Source organism: Manduca sexta, chromosome 4 (genome assembly GCF_014839805.1).
Source record: "Manduca sexta isolate Smith_Timp_Sample1 chromosome 4, JHU_Msex_v1.0, whole genome shotgun sequence".
Taxonomy (NCBI): Eukaryota; Metazoa; Arthropoda; class Insecta; order Lepidoptera; family Sphingidae; genus Manduca; species Manduca sexta.
In genome coordinates this window covers 709,793-723,871 of record NC_051118.1, presented here as the reverse complement: position 1 = coordinate 723,871, position 14,079 = coordinate 709,793, and the positions used below count along the sequence as shown (strand labels likewise).

The 14,079-nt window shown below is 35.6% G+C and overlaps 1 protein-coding gene across 1 annotated transcript in view; it reads right to left on the bottom strand.

The window, feature by feature from the left end:
- Positions 1-7,953: 7,953 nt before the first annotated feature.
- The window catches only part of LOC115447957 (neuropilin and tolloid-like protein 2), a 42,437-nt gene continuing 36,311 nt past the window's right edge, over positions 7,954-14,079 (bottom strand). The window contains exons 12-13 of the mRNA XM_037442748.1: positions 13,385-13,531; positions 7,954-9,454 (exon numbers count right to left, since the gene is read on the bottom strand). Of these exons, the coding sequence (XP_037298645.1) occupies positions 9,366-9,454; positions 13,385-13,531 (236 nt within the window). The 3' untranslated portion in view covers positions 7,954-9,365. The remainder of the gene's footprint in view (positions 9,455-13,384; positions 13,532-14,079) is intronic.

Genomic DNA, 14,079 nt, shown 5'->3' with positions numbered 1-14,079 from the left:
CAACTACGCCACCAAGGCAGTCAAGGCAGTACGACAAGAGATGACCTCATAAAACTCGCACGAGGTCGCTGGATGCGGGCCGCTTCCAATAGGTCGATCTGGGTATCTTTGGATCCCATGTTCCGCAGTGGACATCCTGCGGCTGTTGATGATGAAACAAGCGTACAGTTCACCAGTTGGTAAGTGATCACCGCCCCTGAACATCTGCTATACCAGGGGTTATAGAGATGCGGACTTTTAGGTGGGAATACGCTCTCTTGTGAAGGTCGCCAGGTCGTATCTGTCCTGAAGGCAATTGGTTTCATAGTTTTGTATGTAAGTATCCAATTTATGTTCGACATTGCTCCTAGTCGGCCGATTTTGACAAACGAGGCGTCCATCGATTAGTTTTTAGGCTAAAGTCGCACTACGGTTAATTGAGCGCAGTTTAAGCAGCTTTTTGTGATTCAAAGAAATTAATACAAGGGAACGCACTGGCGGTATTTGCACCTCTGCCTACCTGTTTGAGGATGATAGGCGTGATTGTGTGTATAATATTGATCAATTCAGGATTCAACAAAAATTTGTATGATGGATTATATTGCTTGTCTTTATTTATTGAGCAATATCTACTTCCTCTAAAAACTACATTTCCGTATAAAGTTCTGTATTTCAAAGCGTCCATTATATTTTTCATACATTTTTTAGTTTTAAATTGATTCATAATAACGTATAAATACTATTATTTTATACAAACCCATTATTATTATTTTTTTGGGGGTAGGTGTGAAAAAATGTGGGCGATTTCGGAAAATAGGCTGATATTTAAATCCTTAAATAATTAGTAAAATAATTATTGCTATAGGTACAGTAAATAGTAACTGTTGTTTAATTTGTTGGGAACAATTTTTGTCTGGAAGCAGTCGGGTAAATATAAATGAAACGACAAGTAAGAATTTCACTAAAATTTTATTAATAACTTACAAATTTAACAATATATAAACCCTTTTAAAATTTATATTCACAATATTTACATTTATAAATATTTATTGTTATAACTATCTAGTAAAGCCTTAAAATATTCTTAGAATCATAATCGGCTTCACAATTCGGCCGAGCGTTGACAGTTACTATATTACTAATAATTATCTTTAATAGGATTTACAGAGATAGACGACCGATTTGGCTGGGTTAAGTCGTAAATAATAAGTTGAAAAATATTAGGCTAAAAGTCAATTATAAAATAAATAATCATTTATTCTCATTAAGCTGCTGTTAAATTATGAGCCCTGATACATACAAAAGTTAAATGTGTTTGTTTTATAAGGGCAACGTGACCCCAGTCGCTGCTGCACGTGATGGTAAGTGGAGTAAGGTCCAATAGAATGTCGACTGACGAGAGATGATTACCCCTCGGCAGTCGATACAATTATACCGGCCAGTTTGAACCGGATATACACAGACTGATTCCAGAATGCGACACTTACGTGGACCACTAAGTCTGGTTAACAACTTGCGTAGGGTGGCCGCTATCGGGGAGGATATAAAAATATCCTATTAATTGTAAATTCTCCATTAAGTCAGTAATATCATAAATTAATAATCATAATTATACATTTTTCAATCACAAATGTTCCGCTGAAAACCTAGACCTTTTATAAATTAGACTAATATTTCTTGACTTTCGATTTAACGAAATAATAATATGTGACGTATAATTAAACACATTGTAGTAAACTAGAGGTAAAGGTTTACTATATTTTGTACATTATCATGGTGTTCCTTTCTTCCCACAACACGAGGTCTTTCAAGCGAACAATGAATAAGCATTTAGGCAGGCCAGCATAAATATACCGACCGTCTAAGGACGCATTTATAGAGATAAATGCTAATATATATATATAGTTGGTCGACATTTTTTTGGGCTTCACTTCACTTACGATGGAACTCTGTGAAGCCAACTTAAAAGCCTTTTATCCAGAATATACAATGCAATTACAATTTTGGTATTTCGTCACACAGTTGCTAGTTACTGGAGCTGTTAAATTTAAATACGAACATCATTGTATTCGAAGAGAATGGACAGAGACGGAATGAGAAGCCGCCATCTATATCATTAAGATTTTGAGATGAGTTGTTTGATAGCCTTAAAGGTGGTTATGGGACAAAAATATGCATTTATTGGGATCATTGGAATAATCATGAGATATGGACTGAGAAATAAACTATAAAAGTATAAGGTATGCGAGTATCTAACCAATACCGCTTTGTTTATTTCTATAGTCAAGCAGTAAGGAAGCATTTTTGCGTTATGTTTGTAAGAATTTGACGTCGCGGAAATATTTAGAATTTTATAACATCTCGAGATAGACAGAGACTGCTTTCGAAAACTGTATTTTTTAAAATTATGTTGGTTCAACTGTCATATGGATTTTGCCAAGCGATATCAAACCAAATGCATAAACACCAAAATATCAAATTCGGCGCCAACTTTCATAAAGCAATAAGAACTTCACAATTACATCCCTGATACGAATGAGAAGTCATTAAAATGAAGCGTAGACAAGTTTTAATACCAGTTGGAGAGTTCAAAGGTTCTGGTGGGGGTGGCTTGGGAGGCAGAGGGGCGGTCCGTAGACTTCAAACTGTAATATAAGGGAATATCGTTTGATAATTGACGTGTAACGAGACACGGATTTTAATAAAATTCGATATCGTGAAATAAAAATTTTAAAGTGGATTTTGTTGGTTTGAAATTGTCTCGTTGGACATACAATCCTTTAGTTTATTTAGTTCCTTTAGTTTCAGTTTATGATATCATTGGTGTAGTGGAAGTTGACTTCTGTAATCTGTGCGGTTCCGGGTTCGAGTTTTGGGAAAACAAAATCTACGCTTCGATTCGGAAAAATATAAGATTAATTGAGGTTGGAATTTGTATCTCGTAAGGTGATAGGCTTTTATTACATCATGGGACGCAAAAGGCACAGTGAGTTACAAGAAAGACTAATATTATATACCCAACAAAAATCGATGAAACAAATCTTACTCATTAGCTAAATTACTGTGCTCATTGAACCCCAAAAACATGGTTAAAATAAGTGTAATATATGTGTCTTAAGACATATATAAAACAAAAACATTTATTCGCATAACACCATGACATGAACAAATAAGAAACAAAATAAAGATATAATAATAAAATTTACAAACAACACACATACAAATACCATTACACGTTTTTTGCTAATGGTAAGATATATTATATCCGCCCAGATAGGAACCACCTTACACAAGGTCTTAAAACCCTGCCATAGTGTGTCGCGTTCCGGGAGAGGCCGGCATAATTGTGTCGAATGTCGATGGTAAATCATCTCTCGTCAGTCAACATTCTATTGGACTCCACTCCACTACCATCAGGTGCAGCGGGAGTACTTCGCCGTGGAAGTATAAAAAAAAATGATATAAAAACAAGAAACGCAATACAATTAGTGTTTCGTCCCGAAGATCATGTGATTTTGTGACCATGGGCCATGAGCCTATTTATTTCGCGTTTTCTTTTTATTTTCCCCTAGCTGCCTGCCCGAGCTGGCCTTGTATTCCTTATAAATTTTATCCCTAATTTCAAATATCCGTTGATATACATAGGTAATATAGTTATTTAAATTGTTATTTAGAAATAATAATTATTCCTTTACATAGTTTTGAAGTAAAGTAGGTGGAACTTTGTTCCCCTACGTGATAAATAAAGTATTTTATTTATTTATTTATAACTGTGTTGTGATCCATTAATCACTTATAAACATATTGTCTCTGAAATAAAGCACAAGATATCCTATATCCAAAACGACAAAGAAAGATCTTGAAAATAAAGTATAAGAAATACGGAACTAGGAGGAAAAATTGTCAATTGGGATAAATGTGCTCGTTGGCTTTGAATTTTTGGGATCTACACGAGAAATAAGCCTGCTGTTATGTCACGTGGGGGTAGTCAGGGCTTTTGTTGGGGGGTTTATTGTTCAACGATTTTTTTAATGAATAATGTCGTGATGAAGGATGGTGAAATGTTGTTACAATTAAGTAAATGATACGATATTTTTTTTTAATTAATAAAGTAATTTGTGACTTTGGAAAATTACTTTTATATCTTAAAAATCATAATGAATTTATTTTTGGTTTGGAGATTAACATTATCATATGATATATTATGTAACAGACAATAGTCACATAATTATTGAGCATCGTATTTATATTATCTTCATTTATATGATTGTATAGTTCATAATATTGTATTAAGTAATCCGGTGAAGACGATAAATAACAAACGCAAAAGGCGGGTCGACTCACCACGGCCCCCCACCAAATCCATCCCCGCACACATGATTTGTGAAACGTACGTGGAAGTTATTTGATATTCTGAACCATTGTTGTAAAATACATCTCTGTAATATATCAACTCATATAAGAACAATTGTAAATTGTAACGCTGTCGCGTCACGTAAAACACGTTTAGAGTCATTTTGAAGATAGTTCTGTTTGAAACCAGCTCGACTGGGTTTCCACAGATTTGGCGTGATCTCCAAGCTATAATGTTATGTTTTTTATAGCATAAAAGGTTGCTGACGTTCAAATAATATTAAAAATACCACATTCTTATTTTATTGTAAGGATTGATAATGTAATTTGCATTAAAAATAATATGACACGGCGAAGCGTTCAACTCGATTCCTACCGGCTTCACTTTTAAGTTTATTTACCTTTATCTTAGTTTTTGATTTCTGTTAAATTGGCAGCGATATTTTAACTAAGGCAATTTTTTTTCATCGGGTTACCTTTTGAAAAATTTTATCCTTCCTCACTGGCGCCTTATTGGTTAGTTAGAAAACTTACAAGCGAGAAATGTCAAGTCTATTAGCATATAGTTCAAATAGGGTTTTTTATATGGGCAGAACTACGTAGCCCTACTGTACCTGGTAGTAAGTGGTATTCCACTTATTACCAGGTACAGTAGGGCTATGGTTTAAATAGTATCGATTGACGGGAGATGATTACCTCTCACTAGTCGACACAATTATTCCGGCCTGTTAGTTTGATATACTCATCATGGCGATAAGTTAAATGAAACGCGACGCAAAGGGAATACTTGGTACAACATAGGTCTCTGTCTATCTTATTAGCTATACAAAAAGCTATTTCATACAGGGTCATTTTTATATTGCGTTAATAAATGAAACCATATATTCGTCTTTACTTCTACTAACATTGCACCAAAAATCATCCATGAATAACTAATATTTTCACCAAAAATCCCAATTATACTTTTGTGATTTTTTATCGTTTTGTTATTTAATGCGAATTTGGCGTGTGCATGTGTGTATTTCTGACTGAAAGTATGATGTTGCCGCTACGACGAATTCTCTTAGAGTAGTAGTGGCATTAAGGGCGTGTAAGTAAAAATTACTTTTTATTGATGTTTATTTTATTCGAAACTTACACTTGTTTATTTACTTCTTTGGTCTGAGTAACTGTAGTGTTATTATCAAGAAGATAAGTATGTGGTTTCATAAAGTAACGCAAAGTCAAAAGGACCCTGTATCTGTTTCACCTCTAAATATAATTTTGTAGAATTTATTTTTGTAACAATGAAACCGATTATAACAAGGAAAGTTTCAAAACTCCCGAAAATAAATTCAACTTGGTTAATCGGTTTATTTGAGCACAACAGTCTATGTAAAATTACAAAGAATTTATTGATTGTACACAAGTTTAGATATTTTCATACTTTCGTATTTAATTTAACCTAGTTGAGTGTAGAACGGACTGCCGAGGTGAATGTCCGTAGGTTCAAAACCTTAGAACACACACCTCTGACTTTTTTAAAGTTTTATGTGTATTCTTTGTTAATTACCGCTTGCTTTAAGAGTGAAGGAAAACATCGTGGGGAAACCTGCATACCTGAGAAGTGTTCTATAAGAATGTCGAGGGTGTGTGAAGTCTACCAATCCGCATGGACCAGCGTGGTGGACTATGTCCTAATCTCTCTCAGTAGTAGAGGAGGCCCATATCCAGCAGTGGGACAGTACATAATACAGGGTTGATATTATTATTTACTATATGTTTCGGCTGTGAAAAAATCAAATTTGTAAGGCAATGCGACCGAATCATATTATAATCTTTTATGTCGCATATTTTCCGATTTTACAAGGTAATAAAAACCTATAGGGTACTTCCTATTGATCTAGAATCAATGCTTTGCTATGGAGGGAAGTGGACAGTTAATATTTCCAACTCCTATCTTTCTATTTATTAATTTCGTTGCGGGATAATGACATATTAGTTTTCCCTGAGACTCGCCGAGCTTCACCGCTCGGTATCATAAAATGCGTGCCACTGCTGGTCCTGGCTTACAAGAGTTGTAGTGGTGGGTGTGAGCTCGGGAAAGTCTCTGATCATCATCAAATTTGGCAAGAAGCAATGTCTTACAGAACATGTAAAGGAAAAAATGTGAAGCCCTCAAACTAATACTATTATACATAGTTGCCTTGCCTTCAAGTTTGTGCGGAACCCTAGATGAGCGAGTCAAACTCGCACTGGTACAGTTTTTAATTACCAAAAAAATGTTACGTGCCGCTATCCTAGCCGATGACATCGGGCGTTTCCGGAAGTATTCGGCTGCGCGGGCAGGCTGGCAGAAGAGAAGATATGTCACGCGGCGACTATTCTATTATTATTCTTTCTGGCTGGACGTTGTCAAAAGAATGTCTAAAATTGTATTCTGTAATTATTTTGCTAATATAATGTTTACTGTAAAAAGAGCGTTTTACAAAATGTTTATGTCTTCCTTTGACTGTCTTTTTAAAAACAAAGTTTGAAAACTAACTTTCAACTTTGGTTTTCATAAAGACAGTTTACTAACAAACTTAAACGACACAAGTCAAATACATTTTAGTATGAAAAATGGTGTTACAAACTTACCTCCTTGAGATATTTATGTATTATTGAGATACAACAATATTATCACAACGGCCCTATGTCTACGCACTGCGAAGGCTGCCATGCCGTCAGCACTGAGAAACAGATTTATTATCACAGCTTTGCTCCGTCATTACATAAAAAACTTCTAGGAATACGGGCGTTAGACTTAATATTGCTAGTTCAAACGGCTTAGGTTCAGTCCAGTTGTTAATGCTTGCAGCTGTCCTGGTGCCTGATACCTCAGGGCCGTCGTGTATGTGCGTAGAAGGCCAGCAAGATTTTGGTTGGTATTCCAGTGTGAGGTATACAGGGATTAGGGATTCGGTCCAACGCTCGCTCGGATGATGCTATACTGCCGAGTCGACATTGGGTCGTAAGGTGAAACCAACATAACCATTCCACTCACCCTCCAAGTGATGGTGGGTATAAAGCGTTTGTTCCCCGCAACAAAATCGGGTCTGCGCTCGGCGGAAGAAGGGAGAGGCTAGGAAATATAGAAGTAAAATTTTGAGTGTTTGTGGAGAAAATTTTAAAATATTAAGCCCTGCTGTTTTGTTTATTATGTTAGTATGTGCCGTATTTTTCACATTTAAATTAAGTATTGATGATTGGAAATTTTTACATAATATATTTTTTTTCCTATGCTTGTCATGGTGTGTGCAAATAAATGATTTGTATTTGTATAGGTATATATAAGCAATTCTTTTACAAATAAAATTTGCAATGTCATTGGCAAAGATATAAATAATATTTTAATTTATTTATACCATGCAATACTTTAACTCTTGAGGACATGGATGAAAACTATATAACCTATATAATAAATGATTTTTATTTGTATAGGTATATATAAGCAATTCTTTTACAAATAAAATTTGCAATGTCGTTGGCAAAGATATAAAAAATATTTTAATTTATTTATACCATGCAATACTTTAACTCTTGAGGACATGGATGAAAACTATATAACCAAAAAACTTGTTTTTTTTTTTCATCGGTTAATTTTCCTATTTTCAACCTTCCTTTCCTCGCTCTGATTTAAGAATACGCATTAAATGAACCCATTAAGGCCAAAGCAAGTCGTCAAAATCATTTATGAAACCTAGCTCTCTATACAATAGATGCTACTTATGGATATCTTAAAACGATTATTCACAATTCTTCCTTGCAAAACTATTAAAATTCACAAAATCGATAAACTTACAATCGATTAAATTAGACTTAATTAATTGTGCCGCGTCTGTACATTGCGTATTTTTATGCATAAAAGGTAGTGCACACCAGCCGAGCTGAGAAACACGCGATAATTTCGACCTTATGTAGTTCAGACACATTTGAAGAGCAGAATTAGAAGGTATTTTGTTGTTTAATCATGCAATTCTAGCATATTTTCAAGTGGTTTTCAATGTAATAAGGCCGAAATTTCTCTGTATTAATACGAACGTGACTTTTCGCGTGGCGTGCGAAATCATTCTGGGCGTATAAAAGTGCAAGCGATATAGCACAGCATAACAAACTTGAATAAAAAGACTTTCTGTAAAATCGATATTTCGTTTGCATACAAAAAATGGCAATTTGGTACTTTGTATTACTGCATAATGTTCAACACAGCCACTGTTGATTTTACAGTTTCAAAAGATTTAATGAATACAATATTTTGACAGTTCGCTGCCGCCATTTTGTGTCACGTGACTTGAGTTGGACCAAAAACATCTTTGTTAAGCCGTGCTTCACTTACATGTAACATACGCCTTATTAAACCAGTTGAATAGTTTTATGAAACATCTTTATCCGCAACTTCAACGCCAATGTAACTTATAATTAGACATTACTAATGTTAGTGAAAACACAATAAAACTAACATAAATTCAATGCACCAAAACGTTTCCAAATTCTATTACGTGTTAACCCTATTAGCTGCCGATTGACTAACAAAGAGCGAGACAAAAAAGTCCAAAAATGCCCTTTTAAATATATCAAAAACACACCTAAACGCAAGCGTGACACTAAAAACAATATATCTATCATCTACTAAAACAAATCTAGAACATTCGTTATCTATGTGGCTCGATATCAGCCGTCACAACAAAAGTGTTCCTCGTCGGACTATCATCTACACCGTAGAAGCACACACTGCGCTGTGCGTGCACCCTTTTGCACCCCACAGAAGAGCCTAAATTCCTTGGCAACGTCTGCGCTTTAAAGTCACTTTTCAAATAATAATCGTAAATCAACTTCGGCTCCTGATCTATGTATTTGCTGTAGTATCCTTCACAGTTATCAAAAGATATGCTCTTGGAGAAAGAGTCCATGCACGAATGGGGCTGGTAGGAGCCCTCAGGACAGGTCCGAGGCTCCAGGGGGTACCAGTCGGGGGGTATCGGGGCCCACGGCGGGGGCCCCGATGGTCTTCCTCAGCGAATCGGTTTTGACACTATGATAACGTCAGGAGCTGAGCGGGTCGTCTCTGTGCTGATTGGTCGACGGTCGGCCATTTTCTTTTCTGGAATAGACGAGTCTAATTAATATTTAGATATCCTATGGTTTCTATAGTTGTGTATAGCGGATACCGTACACAGGGTGTTAAAACCAGCTATAGTGGCTCACGTATGTCGCGTTCTGGGATCAGCCTGTGCATCAATGGTGAAGGGTTCATATAACCAAATTCCTGCCGACTTACCTTTATTTATAAAGCATGTCAACAATATAAACACTTACATTGAAATTGACAATAAATATACCCTTATTAGCTAGCATTTATATTTCTAACAGACATGCCCAACGTTCATATGAGTCCAATTCACTTAAGATATCAAAATTACTATTGATTAAGTTAGTTAAGAATAAAATACGAGAAACAATCTGTAGTACAAAATTAAAATGTTAAAATAGAACAATAAAAATAGTGAACAATAAAGAAATGCATATTTATGTAGAATCTAATTATCATTAGATCGATTTTCAGATCGCATTTATGCATATTAGTACCTATATGTTGTGTCGGGTTCCATTTCGGAAAATTTCACCTTTCTCTACTACTGTATATATCTGATTTTAAGTACGCATAATTGTGTCGATCGGGATAATCATCTCTCGTCAGTCGACACGTCATTTCGACTCAACTAAAATTACCAATAGGTACAGTGGGTCACCTTCCCGCGTCCATATAATAGTGATGCAGTATGTTTGTAGAGCGTCGTTAGACTAGTTGGTTATGAAACGGTCTGCCGAGCAAGAGCACCAACTCTAACTTTTATAAAATTATGAGTCAATTATTCCCAAATTATACCGCTTTAACATTGAAGGAAATCATCGTGAAGAGACCTACATACCTGATAAGTTCTCTATAAGAATTTTGAGGGTATGTGAAGTCTACCATCATATGACGGAATACATATGGCGAAAAATGGTTATTATGGTTGAATCTCTGTCTATTTCTTTAAGGATATGTGCGAGGCTTGTGTTTTTTTAATTGACTTCTCGATATCAGGCAGGTGGTCGATAACCTAATACAATTTATTTAAGCACGTAAAGCCGTTGGTCCTGCGCCTGATCTCTCACCGGTCATGTCGGATTGCCGTCTCACTGAACTATGAGAGTGAAGGAACAGAGAGTGCACCTGTGTATTGCGCACACACTTGTGCACTATAATATATCCTGCGTACCTGGCTGATCTCCGTTAAGATTGGCCGCCATGGCCGAAATTCGGCTAGGAGGGCATTAATACAATTTAGTAATATGGGTAAAAAATTTGGACTGAAATTAAAAGTAGCGAAATAGGATCACATGCCTAAATTCCTATTTAGTTCCAGTAAATAAGACCCAAATTCCTTTAATGATTTTCGAAATCAAAATTTACAAAGGCCTTCATCAAATTCATCCGAATATTAATTATTTAACAAAATATAACAGAATTGCATTAATATTCAAATATTATAATTTCTTTGGAACTTTTGTGAACAAGTTACAACTGAGTTAAATTGTTAAGCAGTGATGATTTTGATTTGACTCTAATAATACTGCTAGAATCATTCTTTACTTGTACGGAATAAAAATATGGTAATGCAAGTCGTGAACAATTCGTGAGCCAAATTCCATCCAAATCCCTTCAGCAATTTTTGCGTTAGTTTATAACTTCAATCGTTTTTACACATTTTTAAATTTATTACTAGGATCAACTGTTGGTTGATTTTGTAAATATAGTAAACGTATACGAGCTAGGTAAAATAATATTATTTTCTTCATGCAGACTTTGCCTGGAACTTAAAATTGCTTCCGATAAATGGCATCAGTATCGTCAATTACATAGGTCATAACATAGACAATAAGTACCTCTGCTTACACTTAAATAAGGAAACCGGCGTGATGTTATGTAGGTACCACGAAAGGAACTAAATTTCGCCACTCAAATGCGAGGCACTGTTCAATATCACTCAACGGGACTTTGACAACGTCTAATCAATTCAATCTACTCAAGCACCTCTTCGTATTTGATAGGTTCTGTTCACTAAAGAGGAGACAGTCCTTGGAACTACTGAGTAAATGCTACTCGTCACATACATTTATAATCCAACCAAATAAAAAGTCGCACCGGACAAAAAGCCTAAACAAATAATATATAAAAAAAAAAAAGAAAATGTCGCTGCTCTTAATTTTTTTTTACACCGGCCTACTGCACCTGATGGTAAATTAAGTGGGGTCTAATTGTATGTCGACTGACGAGAGATGATTACCCCTCGGCAGTTGACACAATTATGTCGGCCTGTTGGAACCGAAAATACAGGCTGATCCCGGCACGCGACACACTTACGTGGGTGCCACACGTGTATGATAATCACTACATAGTATAAAACAAAGTCGCTTTCTCTGTCCCTATGTGTGCTTAAATCTTTAAAATTACGCAACGGATTTTGATGCGGTTTTTTTTAATAGGTAGAGTGATTCTAGAGGAAGGTTTATATGTATAATAATAACATCCATTAAATAGTCAGCATTTCACGCGTGCGAAGCTGGGGCGGGTCGCTAGTACGTGTATAAAGTAGCAAAACCCGGTATGCCTGTATACTAATAGAAAAGTAATAATAAAGGGGGCAAAGGTATAATGGCCCGACTTGCTACGGGCTAAGTGCGGAAAAAGAAGCCCTTCTACATGGAAAGGAGGTGACTAAAGGAGAATAACAGACCGCAAATCAACGATTTTTAGAATTATTTTCTGTATGATTTATTGTTAGCGCACATCTCCGAAAACTGTACGGATTTCATATAGTTTTCAAAGATAGACAGAGTATAATTTAGAGCAAAATATTAATTTCATTAAAATCGGATACTAGAAAAGTAAGCGTCATTTTAATATATTTGAAAGTTGCTTTAAAACTTTTCAGACTTAGATAAGTTCTAAGTCCACGAAGTTGGGCCACAGCTAGTTTATAATATAAACTTCGTTAGTAAAACTTGATAGTAATTACGATCAAATTGCTCATGGATTATTTCGCAAACTGCCTATTGGGGAATACTTGAAATCTCATTTAAAAGGACATGTCTAATGGCCATTAGCCAGCACGAGGCCCTGGACGGGAGTAAAAGTCTCCGATTTTAACGATGTTGGGTGTAAGAATAGGATAGTGACTTTAAAGCTGTTGGATACAGCATTCTTCGAGGTTCCTCGTGGCAGCTCCAGGCTCCAGACAGTTGCTTAGTGCTTCCTCTTCACGCCCCCACTAAGGCGGCCACTGGTCAATGTTATAGTGCTGTGGTTCCAGTAGATTGATTATAACTAATTTATATACGTTATTTCGCCCGTAGATAAATACCTACAATTCCTGAAGGATTTCTCTTAACTCCCAAATACCCATTCAAAAGGATCTATCACCTCAAAATGTTAGTTCCAAAGACTTATCTACTTTCAAGCCACTACACAAAATAAATCCATTTCGATATAAAATACGAAACGGTTTCAATTAAATTCCTCCAGGAACTTATTAATGGTGATATTAAACGGAGACGGTACGTGCATATTCTTTATCCCTAGGGAATCGGAAATAGCGCGATATGGCTTCATTAGTAAGTTCCGGCGATTATCCATGCGGTTAATGGCTAGGTTGGCTCGTAATAGATTTTTATCCAAGCAGTGGAATAATCTTACTAATATTATAAATTCGAAAATGAAAATGATTGCTGGAAGTAAACGCAGAAACAAACGGTTTTGGATGAACTTTGGCACACGGACCATGACTTAGATTAGCATATAGGCTACTCTTTATACTGGTAATTTGATCTAATAGCACATTTGAATTTCGTAAATACACAGCGCTGGCGTCATATTGATAGGGTTATAGATAACAGCCTGTTTGAAAAATGATATCAACAAGCTGAACGCGACACACATGAGCCTTTATGGTGAGTTTTACAAAAAAGGAAAAAAATGAATACTCACGAGACTTCATCGACTCTTGCCTCGGCACTTGCCTCAGGAGTTCGATGGTGATCTCCGATGTGTTGGTTTGTGCAGTCGGAGAGGGGCGAGCTATCGTCGCGCCCGAGTAGCCGAATGTCGAGAACCCACGGCTGTTGCTACCAGAACCTGGTATTGATCACGATATATTAATTAATTAGTAATATTTATTTTATTTACTTTATTTATTTTAGGAAGGCTTACAGACTAATAACATTAAGTTAAGATACAGCAATGTTTAATCAAATTGCTAATACAAATATCGACATTAAAAAAGAACCAAAAAATAAACAAAAGTACAAGACGTATTCAATGTATAATCAAATTACTAATAACTAGCCTCCACATTTGAGTATACAAATATCGATATTAAAAAAGAACCAAAAAAAAGTATCGCTTATATAGTCCTATAAGAAGTATGGTATTACAGATATTAATAAGAATCGTTATCAAAATATAATTTGGCTAAAAATATCAAAGTGAAAGTTTCTCCTAAAAGGTTAAATGATAGAGTAATGTTTAGTTTTGTCTACAACTTCAAGAAGTCGGTGAAAATCGTTTGGAAGTCAAATGTTTACTTTGAAATAGTTTGAGTATAAGCTCCGGGTTTAAGAAGAATTTTGTGTACCGAGGTTCCTTACGTAATGTAGGGAAAGCTAAAAAAAACGCTTTTTGGG